Here is a 24,556-nt window from a genome sequence, read left to right on the forward strand (position 1 = left end):
TTCTAACAAATACGTATCGAAGGTGAACAATCAATGTCTGATCGCTAGCAAACCACTTTACCTGTTATTACGAAGACGTGAAAAGATGGCGGCCGCTGGCCGATCAAACGTAAACACAAGCACAGAAACGGGATGGAACAAAAGGTCGCGGATTAAATAAAAAAACTACAGACTATCATAATCATACCGAAGGTGGACAATCAATAAATAAATAAAGAATGAAACCAGTTTACCTGTGTTGTTACGAACTCGAAGACGTGAAAATGGCGGTTGATCTGAGCGGTCGATGAGCGATCAAGCATGAACAAGAGCACAAAAACGTGGTCGAACAAAAGGTCGCAGATTAAATCCAAGAAAAATGCCAGCTATAAACGAACAACCCACAGGAGGGAACAGTAAAAGTGACGAATCACTACTTGGAGCACGGCTATTTAAACATCCGCTCACAGCCGCTCACAGCAAGCTAACGCGCACGGATGATTGGTCAAGTATGAGCTAGAGAGGAACGTCATTGGCTGTAGTGTGGACTTACTTTGGATTTACCTTACGTGATTGGCTGTAGAGAGGCAGGGATGTACTAACTTTGAACTAACTTAGATCAACTTTGGCTCAAAATCTGCGCTCCAGCAGGCGCAATGTGAGAGGTAGGGGGATCGATGCCCTCATTCTCCATTATCTTCAGTTGTTGACTAGTGTAACTAATGTACACTGTAGCTGCTCCTCAAGTTTTTCAATATGATCAGGAAAAAGCCACGCTCCGACTCCTGATCTTTTGGTTGTTTATTTTTCACGTAACCAAACGAATCACCGTGAAAAACTAAAGAAAAACAAATTACACTTTCAGATTACACTTATACATAAAGATATACAAAATTACAATAAAATGAAACAATATTACCGTGTGCCCTCTGATCAAATTTTAAGGAGTTGCTTTTCCATTTGAAAGTCTTTGCACCATGCTCTGTTCCGTCTTCTTCCAGCTTGTTCTCTGCTTCTTGCTTATAACGCTAATGCTGCCCATCAGACTTTTTATGACCAAACGGATGGACAGCGCATGCACAATCAATTTTCAGTTCACCACAAGGGGTCAGCAATGAGTCACAAAAAATTGAACATAAAGAACATTTACAAAATGAAAACTTATTTTGTGACAGCTACACTGCCACCAAAATTACATAAGATTTGTATGTACACATGTAAAATCTTGTAATTTTCAAAAATAACAATATGAAGAACCTTAAACTGTCAACCTTCATTTTTAACATCTTACTCATGTTGAACTAAAACTACAAGTTTTTGAACTGGGCGTTCAAGAAAAGACACTTGCTTCAAGCGTTCACCCTTTTCTCCCAAATCTCTCTGACCCATTTTAATCTTAACCTTTCGCACTAAACCATCATCGTCTTTGTTTGCTTCAGTTACCCTCCCCAGTTTCCACTCATTTCTAGGCATGTTGTCTTCTTTGAGTAGCACAACATCTCCAACCTTCACATTTCTTTTAGGCATGTGCCACTGCTGTCTTAAGCTTATGGTGGTTAGATACTCTTTGCGCCACCTGTGCCAGAAATGCTCTGTCAGATACTGAACTCTGCGCCATCTTTTTCTAGCATACAAATCTTCTCTGACAAATCTACCTGGAGGTGGGAGTGGAACTGCTGTTTTCATCGTGAGTAAATGGTTAGGCGTTAAAGGCTCAACACTCATTGGATCGTTGATTGTCTCAATAGTGAGTGGACGGTTATTTACGATTGACATAGCCTCGTAAAACATGGTTCTTAAAGACGCGTCATCTAATCGTCCGGCGACTTGTGCAAGAACAGAACTCATCACGCTCTTTACCGTTCTGATCTGTCGCTCCCAAACTCCCCCTCTATGACTAGCGTTGGGAATGTTCATTTGGAAGTCACACTGGGTTTTGGCTAAATACCTAGCAATCCTGTCCTTGTCAAGTTCTGAAAGACACTTTTGAAACTCGTTTTTAGCTCCGACAAAATTTGTACCTTGATCTGATCTGATCTGACGTACTGCTCCTCTGATGGCAATAAAACATCTCAACCCATTTATGAATGAGTCTGTAGAAAGATCTTCCAACATCTCAATGTGAATGGCCCTTGAACTCAAACAGGTAAACAAAAGACCATAACGCTTATTTTCCTTTCTTCCTTGTCTGGTAACAAAGGGACCAAAACAGTCTAGCCCAGTGTATGTGAAAGGGGGTGAGGGCTCCACTCGATCTACTGGCAAGTCAGCCATACGTTGCTCTGCTGTTGACCCTCTTAGCTTCCTACATGTCACACACCCTTTAATGAACTTTGCCACAACCTTGCTGGCACTCACAATCCAATAGCCATTGGCTCTTAGTGCATTAAGTGTCTGGCCTCTGCCCTGATGTTGAGTTTTCTTGTGACATCAATCTAGAATTAGCCGAGTTACAAGGCCTTCCTTGGGAAGAATCACAGGGTGTTTCAGCTCAAATGATGCAGTAGATTTTCTTAGCCTGCCTCCTACCCTAAGTACACCATTATCGAAAATGGGATCAAGTTGGTACAACTTATGTGTTTTGGGTAGTTTTTCTGTATTTTGACTAAACTGCTTCCATTCCTGTTCAAAAGCTTCTCTTTGTGCAACTCTGATGAGCACCAATGAGGCTTCTTGTCTCTCTTCAACACTAACTGGTCCTGCTTTGTCTCTCTTTACAAGTCTTTTGATCCTTGCAACAACATTTAGCACCGTATCCCAGTCAGAGAATCTAAAGAACCTCTCGAGAAAACTGTCCCTCTGCTGTGCTTGTGTTTTTAGAACTTTTACCTCAGGATCGCCTACTAAAAGCTCTGGAGAATGCTGTTTCGTGACAAACTTTCTTTCCCATAGAAAACTAGGCCCAGTGATCCAGTTTGATTCAGTCAGCTCTGCCACCTTGAGTCCTCTAGATGCATGATCTGCTGGATTTTGGTCTGTCTCAATGTAAAACCACTGGTTTGGGTCTGTGAGGTTTCTGATTTTCTGCACTCGGTTGGCAACAAAAACATGAAAGCGACGCGCTTCATTTTTTATGTACCCTAGTACCACCTGGGAATCTGTCCAGAAAAATTCTTCGTCTATTTTCAGCTCAAGCTCTGTTCGGAGAAGATTACTTACTCCTGCAGAGACTGCAGCAGCTGTCAGTTCCAGACGTGGTATAGTCACTACTCTTGTGGGTGCTACTCTTGCCTTTGCCATAACCAGGGCACAGTGTACTTTGTCCCTTGACACAACCCTTAAATATGAACACTGCCCGTAGCCGCTACTGCTGGCATCTGAGAAATGATGCAACTCTATTTTCTGGATTGCACCAATGTTTTCAGGGATGAGACATCTTTTTATTTGCACCTTTGGAAGGTTTTCCAGATCCCCAAGCCATGCTTTCCATTTGGTCTCCAATGCAGGTGGGAGGGGTTCATCCCATCCAACTCCACATTTGCACATTTCTTGAAGAACTTGCTTTCCAGTTAGTATGAAGGGAGAAAGAAATCCTAGTGGATCATACACGCTTGCGACAGTTGACAGGATTCCTCTCCGTGTGTTTTGCTTTTCTTTGAGATTGACACTGAATGAAAATGTATCTGTTTCCACATTCCATTTGACTCCGAGTACACTTTGCATTGGAAGTTCAGAGTAGTTCAGACTTACGTCTTTGTCATTACAAGCACGCTCAGACACTGGTATGGCATCCAGGACCTCTTTCTTGTTGCAAATGAATTTGTGCAAGCGCAACTTTCCCTTTTCGCAAATTTCTTGTGCTTCACTGACTAGCTGTTTTGCCCTTTGGATTGAATCAAGACTGATGAGACCGTCATCCACATAGAAGTTTTTGTGAATGAAGCTGGCTGCTTCGGGGTATTCCTTCTCGTGTTCTTGAGCAAGAAACTTCAGGCCATAGTTTACACATCCTGGCGAAGATGACGCTCCAAAAATATGAACTCGCATGCGATAGTCTTTGGGTTCACTATCAATATTTCCATCCTGCCACCATATAAATCTTAGGAAGTCTCTGTCTTTGGGGCAAACATGAAAACGATGAAACATCTTCTCCACATCACAACTGATTGCAACTTGGTGTTGGCGGAACCTGCAAAGAACTCCTATGAGAGTATTAGTTAGGTCTGGGCCAGTCAGCAAATGATCATTTAGAGAGGTGCCTTCACTTTTAGCAGCACAGTCAAACACAACTCTGATTTTCTCTGGTTTTCTTGGATGATAAACTCCGTGGTGAGGAATATACCATGTGTTACCATCCTGAGATGTGCTGTCTGCTTCTTCTGCATCACCATCCTCAAACACACTGGCCATGAATCTCACATAGTCTTCTTTGTATTTTGGATTTCTTTGCATCTTTCCTTTTAGTTGTTTCAAACGCAGTTTTGCAAGCTGTTTATTGTTTGGAAGTTGAGGGCGCTCTTTGAAAGGTAGAGGCATTTCCAAATGGTCTTCGCTGTTGTAGTGAATGTTTTCATTCAGGAACTGCAGAAACTGGAAGTCTTCCTGAGATATGTTTTCTTCTGAAGGATTTGTGTCCATAAAATCTGTTTCCAACACTTTAATGACTGAAGAAGGTGTGATGGATGGCAGCTCTTTCACGTTATTACGATGGCATGTTCCAGTTACATCCATAGCACTTGTCCATGGCTTCATGGATCCCACTATACTCCATCCTAAGTCTGTTTTCACTGCATAGGGGTCATGGTCGTTGCCTGGGATTACTTTTCTTGGTTTTAGAGCTCTTGCACAATCATAACCAATCAGAAGTGCTGCAGGACAATCCAACAGATTGGGTATTTCTTTTGCAATGCTGTGCAAGTGAGGCCATGCTTCTGCTGTTTTACAAGTGGGTACACTGTTTTGTTCAAGCGGAATGTACTCACGAGTATATGCAGGGGGTAGTTCTATGTACTCTTGTGAGTAGTACCCTCTTACTTTCAATCCACTTACTCGAAAACTTGGCATGATTGAACCTTTGTCTGTCATTGTTGTAAGCTTTAACTTCACAGGTTCAGAGTCTGCTTTGAGCTTGTCCGAAATTTCTTTGTCAATGAATGTATTGCTGCTCTGTGTGTCTAGCAAAGCGTAAACCAAGGTCTCCTGTTCATTACCTTTTGTGCATGACAGCCAGACAGGAACAATCATTGACGTGTGATCACTGTGGTCCACTTTCACATTGTTAGACACTGCTGATGCATTTTCCTCTGCCAACTGCGTCTCACATTTGTCCACTTTAGGATGATCTTCATGAAGTGGAGTGGGATGGTTTTTCCTGCAGATATTACAGTTAGCTTTCTGGCGGCAGTTCCTTGAAATGTGTCCAACTCTGAGGCAGCCAAAACACATATTGTTTTCAATAACAAACTTTCTCTTTTCTTGAAGGGACATTGCTGCGAATTTTTCACATTTGTAGATAAAGTGACTTTCCTTACAGCAAATACATTCAATCCGACTTTTGTTCCGAGCTGGAAAGGTGTCAGGATATGATTTGTTACTCTGCACTGCACCACAGGTCCTCGAGTTTTTGATTGTCTTTGTTGTATTCAAGGCACTTGCCTTAATGCGTTTTTGCTCCTTGATTGGGTTCTCAAGTCCTTTTAATGCTAACAAAGACGAGACTGGATTGCATGCTATTTGCGCTTCTTTTGCCACAAATTCTGCAAACTCAACAAATCCAGGATATTCCTTTTCCTCATCCAACGTTTTAGTCACATGTCTATTCCATCGAGCAGTCACCCAGTCAGGAAGTTTCAGGAGTATTTTTTGATTTTCCTCACAGTCATCCAAAATCTTGAGACCTTGCACATAGGGCATTGCATTCTTACATGAAATGAGAAAATCACTGAACTCTCTCAATCTAAGCGACTCTTTTGACCCAATCTTTGGCCAGCTGCTTAATTTTCCTCTGAATGCTCTCTGAATTACAAAAGGATGGCCATATCGCTTATTCAAGGCCCCCCAAGCCTGAACGTAGGCTTCCTCGTCACTGCGATAGAACGTTCCCTCCAACACACTAAGAGCTTCTCCACTTATGTATTTTTTCAAATAGAACAGTCTATGTGCTGAACTTACACAACCACTTTCTATAAGAGCCTTGAAACATGTTCTCCACTCTACAAACTTGAGAGGATCTCCACTAAACACAAACGGTTCTGGAGCTGGAAGTCTTGTCATTGTCAGGGATTCTTTCAGTGCCTCAACTAGGGACACCTCACTATCTTTACCTGGGATCTGAATGTCACTAGTTTGGGGAACTGCAACTTTCTCGGAATCCTGAACATTTCTTGTGGCTGGAAAAGAAAGTGGAGCTGCACTCAGATGAACTTGAGGTTGCAAGGAACTGTGCCACTGTTCCAACGGCTGACTTAGTGAAGTGGCTTTTACCTCAATGTCTCTTATTTCAGCATTTGCCTTTGTTTCCTCTTCGACATACACATTATATTCTGCTTCAATTGCATCAAGATCTCGGTGAATTTCCAACATTTTTAGCCTTTCTTGTTGAACAACAATCTCCCGTCTCTGCGCGGAAATTTCAATTTCTCGATTAACTTCAGCCCTTTTTGCTGCTAAGCGTGCAGCAGCTTCTGCCCTTTTTGCTGTTACATGACTGCTTTGAGAACTTAAATCATGCTGACTCTTTTCTGCTCTTGATACCGTTGAGCCATATATTGACTTCGCATCCTGCCTTTGGAGTAACTTCTGAAGTGATTCTTTTACTGCTTCAGCGTCAAACTCCTTGTCTACGTCTGCATAACGCCTTTTCAACAGTAGAATGAGTTCAGCAGAGACTGATGTACAACTGTCCATTTTCCTCCTAACATCTTGAGGCGGTGCAGTTATAACACGTATTGACTCATAATGATGTTTGACATCACATTCAGACTGTTCAATCGAACGAATTCTCTCAACTAGCTCTGATTTGGAGCATTGCACTTTAAGTTTAGATCTTGTCAACTGAACTTCTGCCTTGAACTGCATGTAAGTTGACAAAAAGCTTTTCTCTCTCTTAATCAACTCATCTTTCTTCAACTCAAACATCCTTTCAGTCAAACGTTTCTCTCTTTCAGAACGTCTAACTTGCGGGTCAGCATGAGAACCTGGTTGTATTTCAATTTTGTGTATTTCCAGGTCTGCACAAATCTCTCCTATGCGTACCTCAATTTGTTCCTTTTCTGACTCATCAAGGTAAACACTGTTTAACTTTTCTTCCAGTTGAGTCTTTTCAGACTGTAACGCATTCATTATTGCCTCTAATTCACAAGTTTCAGTAGTCATTATCAGAACAGGATTAACAAATCACTATCTTTAAATGTTCAACAATAACAAAATTCAAAAGGCATCAAGTAACACACTAATAACAAGTAACTTAGAACATCAGTAACATTAGTCTTTTTTTTTTTCCTTTTTTTTTTTGTCTTCTTCTTTTTCTAACCGACTCTAATGATACAGTCTGACCTGTTAGGCATAAAATGCACTGTGCTGAGAAGTTCAGTCCATTTTCGACTCCATTGATGTGGCTGTGCTCTTCTTCAGCTCTAGCTGCTGCAGGCCTTTTCCAATGGCACCAAGGACGACTCCCGCTAGCTTCTCTCGTGGCACCGACAGGTCACGTTTTTCACTGTAGCTGCTCCTCAAGTTTTTCAATATGATCAGGAAAAAGCCACGCTCCGACTGCTGATCTTTTGGTTGTTTATTTTTCACGTAACCAAACGAATCACCGTGAAAAACTAAAGAAAAACAAATTACACTTTCAGATTACACTTATACATAAAGATATACAAAATTACAATAAAATGAAACAATATTACCGTGTGCCCTCTGATCAAATTTTAAGGAGTTGCTTTTCCATTTGAAAGTCTTTGCACCATGCTCTGTTCCGTCTTCTTCCAGCTTGTTCTCTGCTTCTTTCTTATAACGCTAATGCTGCCCATCAGACTTTTTATGACCAAACGCATGGACAGCGCATGCACAATCAATTTTCAGTTCACCACAAGGGGTCAGCAATGAGTCACAAAAAATTAAACATAAAAGACATTTACAAAATGAAAACTTATTTTGTGACAGCTACATACACCTTAAAATTAAACCATTCATCAAACACATTACGTGGTTTTTAAACAATCACCATTGCTAAGTGCTTACTAAGCACTATTCAGCTGCAAGAAATCTGCAGTCTTTCAGTTGTTAATCACTAAGATCTTCTTGAGGTATCCCATTTTTTAGTGGCTTTCAGATGTTGATGTCCAAAAATAGTATTCAGTGGGTTCCGCAACAACACAATGGCAACTCGTTGATCCCTCTTGATGGGTCTAAGTTTTTGCTCATAAGGAGTGTATAACCTCATGTAAAAAGATGCATGCAAAATTACCATCAGGGAAAATGGACATCAGAAAGATTTGCTGGTCAGTCTCTTTTTACTCAGCACAACTACGGACATAGGTAATGAGTCACCTTTTAGATTTTTTGATTCATGTAGAAGCCCCAGGTTTTTATTTTACCTTTGTAAATAGGGCCTTGCCAACCATTCTAGCATTAGCGTGTCAACTGTGGAAACCAAAATAGTATCTTATAGTTGTCCACCATTGGAACATGTTGAGATTTTGCAGAGAAAAACTATAAAGACAGTGTTTGGATATGCAACCATGTTAGGAAGATTTGTCAATTCATTACACAAAGTGAAATTAAAGCTTGGCACAGTAAAAACATCTAACGGAAGGGGAATTAGCTCAAATGGTAGAGCGCTTGCTTAGCATGTGAGAGGTAGGGGGATCGACGCCCTCATTCTCCATTATCTTCAGTTGTTGACTAGTGTAACTAATGCACACCTTCAAAATTAAACCATTCATCAAACACATTACATGGTTTTTAAACAATCACCATTGCTATCTGCTTAATAAGGACTATCCATCTGCAAGAAATCTGCAGTCTTTCAGTTGTTAATTACTAAAAATCTTCTTGAGGTATCCCATTTTTTAGTGGCTTTCAGATGTTGATGTCCAAGAATAGTATTCAGTGGGTTCCGCAAAAACACAATGGCAACTCGTTGATCCCTCTTGATGGGTCTAAGTTTTTGCTCACAAGGAGTGTATAACCTCAGGTAAAAAGATGCATGCAAAATTACCATCAGGGAAAATGGACATCAGAAAGATTTGCTGGTCAGTCTTTTTTCATTCAGCACAACTACGTACATAGGTAATGAGTCACTTTTTAAATTTTTTGATTCATGTAGAAGCCCCAGGTTTTTATTTTACCTTTGTAAATAGGGCCTTGCCAACCATTCTAGCATTAGCTTGTAAACTGTGGAAACCAAAATAGTATCTTATGGTTGTCCACCATTGGAACATGTTGAGATTTTGCAGAGAAAAACTATAAAGACAGTGTTTGGATATGCAACCACGTTAGGAAGATTTGTCAATTCATTTCACAAAGTGAAATTAAAGCTTGGCACAGTAAAAACATCTAACAGAAGGGGAATTAGCTCAAATGGTAGAGCGCTCGCTTAGCATGTGAGAGGTAGGGGGATCGATGCTCTCATTCTCCATTATCTTCAGTTGTTGACTAGTGTAACTAATGTACACCTTAAAATTAAACCATTCATCAAACACATTATGTGGTTTTTAAACAATCACCATTGCTAAGTGCTTACTAAGCACTATTCAGCTGCAAGAAATCTGCAGTCTTTCAGTTGTTAATCACTAAGATCTTCTTGAGGTATCCCATTTTTTAGTGGCTTTCAGATGTTGATGTCCAAAAATAGTATTCAGTGGGTTCCGCAACAACACAATGGCAACTCGTTGATCCCTCTTGATGGGTCTAAGTTTGTGCTCACGAGGAGTGTATAACCTCAGGTAAAAAGATGCATGCAAAATTACCATCAGGGAAAATGGACATCAGAAAGATTTGCTGGTCAGTCTCTTTTTACTCAGCACAACTACGGACATAGGTAATGAGTCACCTTTTAGATTTTTTGATTCATGTAGAAGCCCCAGGTTTTAATTTTACCTTTGTATATAGGGCCTTGCCAACCATTCTAGCATTAGCGTGTCAACTGTGGAAACCAAAATAGTATCTTATGGTTGTCCACCATTGGAACATGTTGAGATTCTGCAGAGAAAAACTATAAAGACAGTGTTTGGATATGCAACCACGTTAGGAAGATTTGTCAATTCATTACACAAAGTGAAATTAAAGCTTGGCACAGTAAAAACATCTAACGGAAGGGGAATAAGCTCAAATGGTAGAGCGCTCGCTTCGCATGTGAGAGGTAGGGGGATCGACACCCTCATTCTCCAAATAACTTCAGTTGTTGACTAGTGTTGCTAATGTACACCTTAAAATTAAACCTTTCACCAAACACATTACTTCGTTTTTAAACAATCACCATTGCTAAGTGCTTACTAAGGACTATACAGCTGCAAGTGCTCTGCAGTCTTTCATTTGTTAATCAGTAAGATCTTCTTGAGGTATCCCATTTTTTAGTGGCTTTCAGATGTTGATGTCCAAGAATAGTATTCAGTGGGTTCCGCAAAAACACAATGGCAACTCGTTGATCCCTCTTGATGAGTCTAAGTTTTTGCTCACAAAGGAGTATATAACCTCAGGTAAAAAGATGCATGCAAAATTACCATCAGGGAAAATGGACATCAGAAAGATTTGCTGGTCAGTCTCTTTTCATTCAGCACAACTACGTACATAGGTAATGAGTCACCTTTTAAATTCTTTGATTCATGTAGAAGCCCCAGGTTTTTATTTTACCTTTGTAAATAGGGCCTTGCCAACCATTCTAGCATTAGCGTGTCAACTGTGGAAACCAAAATAGTATCTTATGGTTGTCCACCATTGGAACATGTTGAGATTTTGCAGAGAAAAACTATAAAGACAGTGTTTGGATATGCAACCATGTTAGGAAGATTTGTCAATTCATTACACAAAGTGAAATTAAAGCTTGGCACAGTAAAAACATCTAATGGAAGGGGAATTAGCTCAACTGGTAGAGCGCTCGCTTAGCATGTGAGAGGTAGGGGGATCGACGCCCTCATTCTCCATTATCTTCAGTTGTTGACTAGTGTAACTAATGCACACCTTAAAATTAAACCATTCATCAAGCACATCACGTGGTTTTTAAACAATCACCATTGCTATCTGCTTACTAAGGACTATACAGCTGCAAGAAATCTGCAGTCTTTTACTTGTTTATCACTAAGATCTTCTTGACGTATCCCATTTTTTAGTGGCTTTCAGATGTTGATGTCCAAGAATAGTATTCAGTGGGTTCCACAAAAACACAATGGCAACTCGTTGATCCCTCTTGATGAGTGTAAGTTTTTGCTCACAAGGAGTGTATAACCTCAGGTAAAAAGATGCATGCAAAATTACCATCAGGGAAAATGGACATCAGAAAGATTTGCTGGTCAGTCTCTTTTTACTCAGCACAACTACGGACATAGGTAATGAGTCACCTTTTAGATTTTTTGATTCATGTAGAAGCCCCAGGTTTTTATTTTACCTTTGTAAATAGGGCCTTGCCAACCATTCTAGCATTAGCTTGTAAACTGTGGAAACCAAAATAGTATCCTATGATTGTCCACCATTGGAACATGTTGAGATTTCAGAGAAAAACTATAAAGACAGTGTTTGGATATGCAACCACGTTAGGAAGATTTGTCAATTCATTTCACAAAGTGAAATTAAAGCTTGGCACAGTAAAAACATCTAACGGAAGGGGAATTAGCTCAAATGGTAGAGCGCTTGCTTAGCATGTGAGAGGTAGGGGGATCGATGCCCTCATTCTCCATTATCTTCAGTTGTTGACTAGTGTAACTAATGTACACCTTAAAATTAAACCATTCATAAAACACATTACATGGTTTTAATCACCATTGCTAAGTGCTTACTAAGCACTATTCAGCTGCAAGAAATCTGCAGTCTTTCAGTTGTTAATCACTAAGATCTTCTTGAGGTATCCCATTTTTTAGTGGCTTTCAGATGTTGATGTCCAAAAATAGTATTCAGTGGGTTCCGCAACAACACAATGGCAACTCGTTGATCCCTCTTGATGGGTCTAAGTTTTTGCTCATAAGGAGTGTATAACTTCATGTAAAAAGATGCATGCAAAATTACCATCAGGGAAAATGGACATCAGAAAGATTTGCTGGTCAGTCTCTTTTTACTCAGCACAACTACGGACATAGGTAATGAGTCACCTTTTAGATTTTTTGATTCATGTAGAAGCCCCAGGTTTTTATTTTACCTTTGTATATAGGGCCTTGCCAACCATTCTAGCATTAGCGTGTCAACTGTGGAAACCAAAATAGTATCTTATGGTTGTCCACCATTGGAACATGTTGAGATTTTGCAGAGAAAAACTATAAAGACAGTGTTTGGATATGCAACCACGTTAGGAAGATTTGTCAATTCATTACACAAAGTGAAATTAAAGCTTGGCACAGTAAAAACATCTAACGGAAGGGGAATTAGCTCAAATGGTAGAGCGCTCGCTTCGCATGTGAGAGGTAGGGGGATCGATGCCCTCATTCTCCATTATCTTCAGTTGTTGACTAGTGTAACTAATGCACACCTTAAAATTAAACCATTCATCAAGCACATCACGTGGTTTTTAAACAATCACCATTGCTATCTGCTTACTAAGGACTATACGGCTGCAAGAAATCTGCAATCTTTTACTTGTTTATCACTAAAATCTTCTTGACGTATCCCATTTTTTAGTGGCTTTCAGATGTTGATGTCCAAGAATAGTATTCAGTGGGTTCCGCAAAAACACAATGGCAACTCGTTGATCCCTCTTGATGAGTGTAAGTTTTTGCTCACAAGGAGTGTATAGCCTCAGGTAAAAAGATGCATGCAAAATTACCATCAGGGAAAATGGACATCAGAAAGATTTGCTGGTCAGTCTCTTTTTACTCAGCACAACTACGGACATAGGTAATGAGTCACCTTTTAGATTTTTTGATTCATGTAGAAGCCCCAGGTTTTTATTTTACCTTTGTATATAGGGCCTTGCCAACCATTCTAGCATTAGCGTGTCAACTGTGGAAACCAAAATAGTATCTTATGGTTGTCCACCATTGGAACATGTTGAGATTTTGCAGAGAAAAACTATAAAGACAGTGTTTGGATATGCAACCACGTTAGGAAGATTTGTCAATTCATTACACAAAGTGAAATTAAAGCTTGGCACAGTAAAAACATCTAACGGAAGGGGAATTAGCTCAAATGGTAGAGCGCTCGCTTCGCATGTGAGAGGTAGGGGGATCGATGCCCTCATTCTCCATTATCTTCAGTTGTTGACTAGTGTAACTAATGCACACCTTAAAATTAAACCATTCATCAAGCACATCACGTGGTTTTTAAACAATCACCATTGCTATCTGCTTACTAAGGACTATACGGCTGCAAGAAATCTGCAATCTTTTACTTGTTTATCACTAAAATCTTCTTGACGTATCCCATTTTTTAGTGGCTTTCAGATGTTGATGTCCAAGAATAGTATTCAGTGGGTTCCGCAAAAACACAATGGCAACTCGTTGATCCCTCTTGATGAGTGTAAGTTTTTGCTCACAAGGAGTGTATAGCCTCAGGTAAAAAGATGCATGCAAAATTACCATCAGGGAAAATGGACATCAGAAAGATTTGCTGGTCAGTCTCTTTTCATTCAGCACAACTACGTACATAGGTAATGAGTCACCTTTTAAATTCTTTGATTCATGTAGAAGCCCCAGGTTTTTATTTTACCTTTGTAAATAGGGCCTTGCCAACCATTCTAGCATTAGCGTGTCAACTGTGGAAACCAAAATAGTATCTTATGGTTGTCCACCATTGGAACATGTTGAGATTTTGCAGAGAAAAACTATAAAGACAGTGTTTGGATATGCAACCACGTTAGGAAGATTTGTCAATTCATTTCACAAAGTGAAATTAAAGCTTGGCACAGTAAAAACATCTAACAGAAGGGGAATTAGCTCAAATGGTAGAGCGCTCGCTTAGCATGTGAGAGGTAGGGGGATCGATGCTCTCATTCTCCATTATCTTCAGTTGTTGACTAGTGTAACTAATGTACACCTTAAAATTAAACCATTCATCAAACACATTATGTGGTTTTTAAACAATCACCATTGCTAAGTGCTTACTAAGCACTATTCAGCTGCAAGAAATCTGCAGTCTTTCAGTTGTTAATCACTAAGATCTTCTTGAGGTATCCCATTTTTTAGTGGCTTTCAGATGTTGATGTCCAAAAATAGTATTCAGTGGGTTCCGCAACAACACAATGGCAACTCGTTGATCCCTCTTGATGGGTCTAAGTTTGTGCTCACGAGGAGTGTATAACCTCAGGTAAAAAGATGCATGCAAAATTACCATCAGGGAAAATGGACATCAGAAAGATTTGCTGGTCAGTCTCTTTTTACTCAGCACAACTACGGACATAGGTAATGAGTCACCTTTTAGATTTTTTGATTCATGTAGAAGCCCCAGGTTTTAATTTTACCTTTGTATATAGGGCCTTGCCAACCATTCTAGCATTAGCGTGTCAACTGTGGAAACCAAAATAGTATCTTATGGTTGTCCACCATTGGAACATGTTGAGATTCTGCAGAGAAAAACTATAAAGACAGTGTTTGGATATGCAACCACGTTAGGAAGATTTGTCAATTCATTACACAAAGTGAAATTAAAGCTTGGCACAGTAAAAACATCTAACGGAAGGGGAATAAGCTCAAATGGTAGAGCGCTCGCTTCGCATGTGAGAGGTAGGGGGATCGACACCCTCATTCTCCAAATAACTTCAGTTGTTGACTAGTGTTGCTAATGTACACCTTAAAATTAAACCTTTCACCAAACACATTACTTCGTTTTTAAACAATCACCATTGCTAAGTGCTTACTAAGGACTATACAGCTGCAAGTGCTCTGCAGTCTTTCATTTGTTAATCAGTAAGATCTTCTTGAGGTATCCCATTTTTTAGTGGCTTTCAGATGTTGATGTCCAAGAATAGTATTCAGTGGGTTCCGCAAAAACACAATGGCAACTCGTTGATCCCTCTTGATGAGTCTAAGTTTTTGCTCACAAAGGAGTATATAACCTCAGGTAAAAAGATGCATGCAAAATTACCATCAGGGAAAATGGACATCAGAAAGATTTGCTGGTCAGTCTCTTTTCATTCAGCACAACTACGTACATAGGTAATGAGTCACCTTTTAAATTCTTTGATTCATGTAGAAGCCCCAGGTTTTTATTTTACCTTTGTAAATAGGGCCTTGCCAACCATTCTAGCATTAGCGTGTCAACTGTGGAAACCAAAATAGTATCTTATGGTTGTCCACCATTGGAACATGTTGAGATTTTGCAGAGAAAAACTATAAAGACAGTGTTTGGATATGCAACCATGTTAGGAAGATTTGTCAATTCATTACACAAAGTGAAATTAAAGCTTGGCACAGTAAAAACATCTAATGGAAGGGGAATTAGCTCAAATGGTAGAGCGCTCGCTTAGCATGTGAGAGGTAGGGGGATCGACGCCCTCATTCTCCATTATCTTCAGTTGTTGACTAGTGTAACTAATGCACACCTTAAAATTAAACCATTCATCAAGCACATCACGTGGTTTTTAAACAATCACCATTGCTATCTGCTTACTAAGGACTATACAGCTGCAAGAAATCTGCAGTCTTTTACTTGTTTATCACTAAGATCTTCTTGACGTATCCCATTTTTTAGTGGCTTTCAGATGTTGATGTCCAAGAATAGTATTCAGTGGGTTCCACAAAAACACAATGGCAACTCGTTGATCCCTCTTGATGAGTGTAAGTTTTTGCTCACAAGGAGTGTATAACCTCAGGTAAAAAGATGCATGCAAAATTACCATCAGGGAAAATGGACATCAGAAAGATTTGCTGGTCAGTCTCTTTTTACTCAGCACAACTACGGACATAGGTAATGAGTCACCTTTTAGATTTTTTGATTCATGTAGAAGCCCCAGGTTTTTATTTTACCTTTGTAAATAGGGCCTTGCCAACCATTCTAGCATTAGCTTGTAAACTGTGGAAACCAAAATAGTATCCTATGATTGTCCACCATTGGAACATGTTGAGATTTCAGAGAAAAACTATAAAGACAGTGTTTGGATATGCAACCACGTTAGGAAGATTTGTCAATTCATTTCACAAAGTGAAATTAAAGCTTGGCACAGTAAAAACATCTAACGGAAGGGGAATTAGCTCAAATGGTAGAGCGCTTGCTTAGCATGTGAGAGGTAGGGGGATCGATGCCCTCATTCTCCATTATCTTCAGTTGTTGACTAGTGTTACTAATGTACACCTTAAAATTAAACCATTCATAAAACACATTACATGGTTTTAATCACCATTGCTAAGTGCTTACTAAGCACTATTCAGCTGCAAGAAATCTGCAGTCTTTCAGTTGTTAATCACTAAGATCTTCTTGAGGTATCCCATTTTTTAGTGGCTTTCAGATGTTGATGTCCAAAAATAGTATTCAGTGGGTTCCGCAACAACACAATGGCAACTCGTTGATCCCTCTTGATGGGTCTAAGTTTTTGCTCATAAGGAGTGTATAACTTCATGTAAAAAGATGCATGCAAAATTACCATCAGGGAAAATGGACATCAGAAAGATTTGCTGGTCAGTCTCTTTTTACTCAGCACAACTACGGACATAGGTAATGAGTCACCTTTTAGATTTTTTGATTCATGTAGAAGCCCCAGGTTTTTATTTTACCTTTGTATATAGGGCCTTGCCAACCATTCTAGCATTAGCGTGTCAACTGTGGAAACCAAAATAGTATCTTATGGTTGTCCACCATTGGAACATGTTGAGATTTTGCAGAGAAAAACTATAAAGACAGTGTTTGGATATGCAACCACGTTAGGAAGATTTGTCAATTCATTACACAAAGTGAAATTAAAGCTTGGCACAGTAAAAACATCTAACGGAAGGGGAATTAGCTCAAATGGTAGAGCGCTCGCTTCGCATGTGAGAGGTAGGGGGATCGATGCCCTCATTCTCCATTATCTTCAGTTGTTGACTAGTGTAACTAATGCACACCTTAAAATTAAACCATTCATCAAGCACATCACGTGGTTTTTAAACAATCACCATTGCTATCTGCTTACTAAGGACTATACGGCTGCAAGAAATCTGCAATCTTTTACTTGTTTATCACTAAAATCTTCTTGACGTATCCCATTTTTTAGTGGCTTTCAGATGTTGATGTCCAAGAATAGTATTCAGTGGGTTCCGCAAAAACACAATGGCAACTCGTTGATCCCTCTTGATGAGTGTAAGTTTTTGCTCACAAGGAGTGTATAGCCTCAGGTAAAAAGATGCATGCAAAATTACCATCAGGGAAAATGGACATCAGAAAGATTTGCTGGTCAGTCTCTTTTCATTCAGCACAACTACGTACATAGGTAATGAGTCACCTTTTAAATTCTTTGATTCATGTAGAAGCCCCAGGTTTTTATTTTACCTTTGTAAATAGGGCCTTGCCAACCATTCTAGCATTAGCGTGTCAACTGTGGAAACCAAAATAGTATCTTATGGTTGTCCACCATTGGAACATGTTGAGATTTTGCAGAGAAAAACTATAAAGACAGTGTTTGGATATGCAACCATGTTAGGAAGATTTGTCAATTCATTACACAAAGTGAAATTAAAGCTTGGCACAGTAAAAACATCTAATGGAAGGGGAATTAGCTCAAATGGTAGAGCGCTCGCTGCGCAAAGGCGGGGGGCTGATCTTCCCGCTCGCGCACGAGGCAAAAGCACACGCAAACCGGAAATCTGCGGCGCGGTTTTCACGCTGAAAGACTCTGGATATACGTCTACATATTGTGGATTGTTTTCAGTAATATGTGAAACGAGACTCTCTCCCAAAGCTGGACTCGAACCGAAGGTCTGTCCGTCCGCTCAGGTATCCAAGGACGCTGTTCGTCGCCGTCTTTCGGATGACGTATTTGAAACGTAAAACGCGAATGGTCAGACGCTCAGTCACGTTATCATGAATCTTTCTTCATTGATAAATATGCAAGCTCATGTCTTGTGCAGTTTTCACAAGTTATTTATCGATAATAACTATCATGCCATGGATATTAATGCAAAAAAGCATGTTAACTTGCTTATTTTGACAATAAATGAATGTTTCTTTGTGTTGACACTTGTGTGCAGGACCTTTTTGCGGCTGTATATTTATCTATAACTGTATAATACATATGATAATTACATATTATTTATGTATTTTATTACTTTGTTTACACAAGTTGTCTGTGACGTGTCACAAAACCTATTTACAGCTTTCGAATTGTATTATTTTCCACAAAAAAAAAGACTTTGAGATGTTTACATTATTAAACATAACAGATTTTAAAAAAAAATCTTTTCTTCTTTTTTTCTTGAGTGGGGTGTGGAGGGGACAAATTCTGGGAATGTGAAAGCTTATTTGTAGCTTTAATTGACCAGACAAATGATACTTCAAATGTAAAATGTTTTATTAAAATGAAGACACAGAAAACTAACATGAATCACATTGACAAAAAGTAAATATTAGAAAATAACTAAAAAATAATAAAAAATAAAATTTAAAATAACTAAAGAATGTACATACAACAATAATTTACTATCTACATTACGATAGTATTACTGAAGAGTACCTATGAAAGAGGAGGAGGAGGAGGAGGAGGAGGAGGTGGTGATCTGCCTTTGTGCTGTTGGCGCTGTTCTGCCAACCAGTCATCCAATGATCGTCCATTTGACGCCCGCGAGCAAAATGTGGCATTTTTGTAGCGACTATGCCCGTATTCTTTTGTTTTGGGCTGTCCACATTTGCTACACGTATTATAGTTCACTCCTCGTATGTATTTTCTTTTGTGGATGCCGCTTTCTTCCTCCAAGGCCCGTCTTTGCCTGTTCTTCTGTGTGGAGCGTGACACAGGGACAGTAGGGACAGCTGGGGCAGTCGCAGGTGGAACGAAGCCTGCACTGCTTGTTGTTGCTCCAGGAAATCGATAAGCAGTGGGCACAGCCATAACTGGGAAAGGAATTATGGTCCCCAACAATAATCCAGGTGCTGACACAGGTGGAATAAAAGCAGTTACACTGGTGGCAGGTGTGATGGGGCACATCATACTGTCAGTAGCAGCAGAGGAAGAGGAAGAAGCAGTAGCAGTAGCAGTAGCAGCAGCAGGCCTGCGACCTGGTCTCAGAATAGGAGCCTGTCCTGCTCTATTTAGAGGAAGAATGAATTTGAATTTGGGCCCAGATGTGGATGGTGCCTCATCCATTTTTTGCCTTGGAGCAGGAAGGTCGCTTGCAGCTACAGCAACTGGCTCGGGGGGTGTCAATCCCTGGGCGAGGACACTCCTTTCTTGGTTTTTCTCCCGCCGCTGAAACCTGAAATGAATCAACGGTATTATGATAATGTTTTGAAAAAGTCATTGAAATAGAATAAAATAAGGCGCTGTGCTCACCACTGAATGAGTGTCCTCTGATTGAGCTCAAACAGCTGGATCATTGTTTCCTCCATCAGCCTGCGACTGCTCAGCACTAAATCCCGGATATGGTGGTAATCCGTGAGGATTTTGGACCACCTTGGGGTGCTAACTCCAGCCTTCTTGGTGGGCGTCTTGTGCAAACGGCTAAGCTTAATGCAAATAGCCTCAACCAAGCGGCTGGTGCTTGGCCACTGAGCTGGACCCCCAGGATGTCCAATGAGACACCTTTTCACGCTTTCCACTCCTGGTGTCACCCCGGAGCGTTTAGGTGCCTTAAAGCGGCCGTGTGAAAGCTGAGGCTGGTGTCGAGGCTGGTAGTTGACCCGCTTTTTGTCCACGTCCAGGAGAGCTGTCCATAGTCGAATGGCCTCTGTAACTTGTGGGTCAGTGAGGTAAGGAGCCTCACGGAGTCCCACTAAGTAAGAGGCCAGATCCTGGACTTTGTCCCACCCAGCTATGCCGTCGGGTCCTACAACAGCAGACTAATAAATGCAAATGAATGTTAGAAATGCTGAACCAGATGAGACTAAAATGAAAGGATGGTCCTTTAAAACGTCTCACCTCTGCCTCGTCTGAAGGGCTGCTTTCACTCTCAGTTGGCTGTGACACCACCACAGAGGAAAGACGATGAGCAGAAGATTCAGGTCCACCTGGTGATACTGAGAGTTGAGGCTGAGGTGAAGATAAGGGGCTGGCAACGACATCAAGAGGGGGGTCATCCAACACTGGAACAGTGATGTCCTCCATGTTGTCTTCCCCAAACCCCTCGTCTTGGAAGTCCTGGTCATCGATTCCCTCCAGCAGCCTGTCCTCCTCTTCAGGGGTCTGAAGCATGGCAGTAAATGTTTTGCCAGTCTGGCTGTACAGGTATTCTATTCCCAGCAATTCACCTACAACAATAAAAAGAAAAGCTATAAACGCTGTCGTGACATTAGGATAAATAGATAAATCGCAAAATAACAAATGTATATATTTCTTACCCGTATATGCTCCAGGAGGGCGATAACGCTCATCCCAGGGCTTCCCTAGCACTGCTTGGCTGAGTTGGTCCACAGCCTCTCTCATTGAAGTTTCGAATAACCGGAAGGAGGAATTTCCTTTGACAGCATCCTCCATCCGGTCATCATTCCAGCGCATCAAGCCCTCAAGGAGATATGCCTGGAAATGCGCGTCACTGGCACTGGTTCCTGAGTGAAACAAACAGGGTTTGATAAGTCTCTGTTTACAAGATGTGAACCACATGAAAGCAAATGTTAGAAATGTTTACAGAAAGGTTAGGAACCCAGATGTTCAGTGCACATTACCTGGTATAAAACGGTTCAGGTGGAGGTGGAAGGACTCCAAGGAGGTCGACCCACGGGCACACCTGTAGCAAGACAGCTCCACGCCGCCTTTCTTTAGTGTGCCCGTCTTCATGTAGAGTGGGAAGTTCTCGGGGTCTTGGATGCACAGCAGGTGGTTTTGCTGTTCCTTCCAAATCTGTTGGATGCGTTCGTGGTCCAACAGTGGAACTCCAAGGGTGTCCTTCCCATCTGCACTGTCGAACTGATGGATGAGTGCTCCTAATAATGCTGCAGTCTCCTCCACTCCCCTGGTCCTCCTCCGACAGTGGAGTGCCAACTCCCTGCGACTAATCTGAGCACTGACCGTCCTTCTGGAAACATGGCCACTTTTCTTTGCTGCCAGCTCAGCCTCCTTGGCGCAGCGAAGAGCAGCCACATCTTCTGGATCCCACTCAAAAATGCACGCAGACAGACGTGCCATGAAGATCCCGTAGAGCGGATGAGCCTCTGTCGTGACACCTGCAGCGAATCGCCGCATGAAATGCCAGATGTCCAGGCGCACCTCAAGCTCATCCCACTCTGAAAACAGGGTCTTCACCAGAGACCGGCCGTGTCTGCTGCAGCAGTCTCTGTCCACGTACATCACTTTTGGGGGTGCCTCTCCTGCCTCCCTGTAGCGCCTCATCAGGCCAGCCGCCATGGCGTCCAGTCCATGTCCTTCAGCGGCTGTCAGAACAGAGACCAGAACCTGGCCATGTTCATTGCCGACATTTGTGCACCAGGCAGCTGTTCCTGAAGCAGCCCCCGCAAGCTTCTTTGTGACCTATTGACAAAAAAGTAAAAACTGTTTATTATTTATGTAAGCATATTAATATCTGTTTAAAAAAGTTTTGAAAAAGTACCTTTTTTGTGGAGTCCATCTTCAAAACACATCCAAACACAGATGTGATTTTGGCCTTCACTTCGTTGATCCGCCCCAGAACATCCCTTGCATAAACAGCTAACAGCCACTTAGGCTTAGGCAAGGCCGGCATGGGGGGGGGCTCAGCAAACACTGGTCGCTGAAGAGAGGCCCTTGTGAACGGTTCACACACTGTGAGGTACTGTAGGACGCGCTGTGTCCATGCCTCACTGTGCTGTTCCAGTAACTTTTTATAAAGTTGTGTCACGCTGTTGCCCAGTGTCCTCTCCCTCATCATTCTCAGCACCCGCTTGTCACATGAGTACCTAAGGAAACAACAGCATAGGATAGGCATGCAAACCTTAGGTTAGGCAAAAATGAAAACACAAAGTCAGCTCATTATGAACATGCGTCAATATGTCCCACCTGTATGTCAGCAGAGCTGGGAAATGGCTGCGATGACCCATGTCCATCTGCCCCAAAATGTCCTCTGACCAGGATGGGTATTTTCTCTTGCAGCGTTTACATTCCAGATACTCCGTGGCGAGGTCATACCACCCATCAATGTCCAGGACTTTACGAACAGTCCTGTAAATTCCAGCCGCCGTAAGTCTGTGCTGACCACATTGTGGACGACCGCAGACAAAAAGAAATGACCACATTTTTTGTGGCATCCACAGGAACAGGGGCCGGCAGAAGAAGAGGTCTGGTGAGACGGGAGGCTGAGTGTGAACCAGAGCGGGCTGGGGAGGATGCCACCAAAGCTTTAGCTGCGACACAAGTTCTGCCTTGCCGGTTCGTGGGTTGGCTTTGAAAAGCGTCTTTGCAATCCACTCGTGCTGGAAGCGTGGCAGTTGTTCTTTCCAGTGGACTGGAAGCTCCAGCGCTGACTTTGCTGCTGCCACAGATGGAGAGGGACCAGGACAGGCCTCTGAGGGAACAGGAACAAACAGAAGAATGACTCTTCCAGCTGCTATAGCATAAATGACACAAATGACAGTGGAGAACAGAAAGAGGATCAAATGGTAAAGATTAAAGAAATGAGGCTCAAAATTAGGCTTTTTTGCAAGCAAAAAAATGCTTTTTTATAATGCTTCTAAAAGTGTCTTTGATTAAAAAAAACAGTCTCCTAAGGTTACTGTCTGGTTAATATAACACACCTGCACTTAGCTGTGCTTCACATTGTGCTGCAGCAAGAAGCAGCTCCTCGTCATCAGCCTCCTTAGCAGGAGGAATGGAAGTGTCTAGAAGAAAGTATAAACATATTACTCTAAGAAACACATAAAGACAAACTTATGTAAAATAGAGCTTAATTACCAGCAGTAAAAAGCTGCCTTTGGGCCAAATTTTTGGCTGGAGGTTCTCCTCCTCCTCTTGGAGGAGGCAGTACAGGATCTTAAAAAAGAGCAATTGGACACTTTTACCATATTGTTAAATGCATGTGGAATTGCTCTGAGAACAAATAAATATGCATGTATACTCACGGTGCTTAGCTGGTGATGTGAGTTTTTTGACGAGCTGGGAAGTAGGGATATTTTTGCCAAGTCCTAAGAGTGCCTTCACAGCAGCAGTCTGCTGGATGCCGGTTCGGATCTGGGTGGCAGAAGGGGTAGTGGCACGGGTGGGTGTAGTTGCACTGAAGGATGGAGTTGCAGTGGCAAGCGAAGGTGCAGCAGGAGGGGCAGTAGCACGAGATGATGCCCGTCTTTTTATGACGTATGCCTTGAAAATTGCCATGTTGGTGTTGGGCCTGGCATGTGCTGTCACCAGATACTTGATAAGGGCTTGGGCTTCCTTGCTCCCGTCCTCATAAACCTCCTTCATGGACCGGCCCTGGAAGTCGCCAAACTCAACCATCAAGTAGCCCTGGTCTCCAGTTGCTCGGGCTTCTGCTTGCATTTCCTGCTTTCTCTTGTACTTTTCACCTTCTTCTCCCATCTCTCTAATTTGAGAAGTGTACTGAAGGAAGAGTTGCTTGTTTTCTGACAACGGTGATGTATGTGCTGCCTCGTCAGAGATGCTAAGCATTAAATACACAGCATAGCCCAGAGAGTTTTCCAGGAGCCATCTAAATCGTTGGCCTTGGTATTTACCAAACTGTAGTCTGCAGTGAGCCAATACCAAAAACTGGTCACTGGGGTCACCTCCGTTTGTGCTGACAAACGTCCGGGCCTCTTTAAGCACCTCCGCCTTTGGTTTCGCACGTCCAGTCTCCACATTTTCAAGGCGCTTTGCCTCGGCTGAAGGTGCCAGAAGGAGACGGGTTGATGTTGCAGATTGGCGACGGAAAACAGGATAAGCATACATTTTCTGCAATGAAAATATAGCCATTAACAATTTGCATTTTAAGGGTGTGACAATAATTTAACAAGCTATATGTAAACAATAATCATGGGGTAATAAACACTGCCATAACCCATGGCAGACAGACAGACAGACAGACAGTGAGTGAGTGAGTGAGTGAGTGAGTGAGTGAGTGAGTGAGTGAGTGTGTGTGGGGGACCCCCTTCCCCAGGAGAAACCTCGACCCCACCCTCAATAGAAAACCAACCAAACAACGTTAATACAGTCCCCATTTTCTGGGTGAGATGAACGCCGCTATGTTGGAGAGAAAGAGCCAGACACTGTCAGTCCATAAAAAACATGAACAAATTAGAATAATAAGGAGATGCCAATAAAGAGGTATCAGAGACAGAATTGTTATCTGACCAATAGAATGACTGAGTAACAGGTTTTTTCTCCATATGGTATTTTGGCTTCTTGGAGCCAGCGAGGGAGGGGGGTCCTTCAGTCCAGTTCTCCTACAGTAAGGGCTAAAACTCTTGATGGCTG

General features: G+C 41.6%; 1 protein-coding gene and 1 long non-coding RNA gene across 2 annotated transcripts; both read right to left on the bottom strand.

Moving 5' to 3' along the window:
* Positions 1 to 765: 765 nt before the first annotated feature.
* On the bottom strand, positions 766 to 8,065 carry LOC105356638 (uncharacterized). The gene is made up of 2 exons (XR_013651927.1): positions 7,827 to 8,065; positions 766 to 7,745 (listed from the first exon to the last, which is right to left on the bottom strand). It is a non-coding gene; the product is annotated as an uncharacterized LOC105356638 (long non-coding RNA).
* A 10,272-nt stretch (positions 8,066 to 18,337) lies between these two features.
* On the bottom strand, positions 18,338 to 23,662 carry LOC110014201 (uncharacterized). The gene is made up of 10 exons (XM_078938922.1): positions 23,209 to 23,662; positions 23,042 to 23,119; positions 22,885 to 22,968; positions 22,151 to 22,655; positions 21,726 to 22,050; positions 20,845 to 21,646; positions 20,521 to 20,727; positions 20,102 to 20,430; positions 19,517 to 20,022; positions 18,338 to 19,439 (listed from the first exon to the last, which is right to left on the bottom strand). Exons 1-10 carry the CDS (start codon positions 23,660 to 23,662, stop codon positions 18,701 to 18,703), a joined length of 4,029 nt encoding a protein of 1,342 aa, XP_078795048.1. The 3' UTR covers positions 18,338 to 18,700.
* Positions 23,663 to 24,556: the final 894 nt, after the last annotated feature.

Source organism: Oryzias latipes, chromosome 20 (assembly GCF_053564925.1).
Source record: "Oryzias latipes strain Hd-rR chromosome 20, Olatipes_Hd-rR_3.1".
Classification (NCBI taxonomy): Eukaryota; Metazoa; Chordata; class Actinopteri; order Beloniformes; family Adrianichthyidae; genus Oryzias; species Oryzias latipes.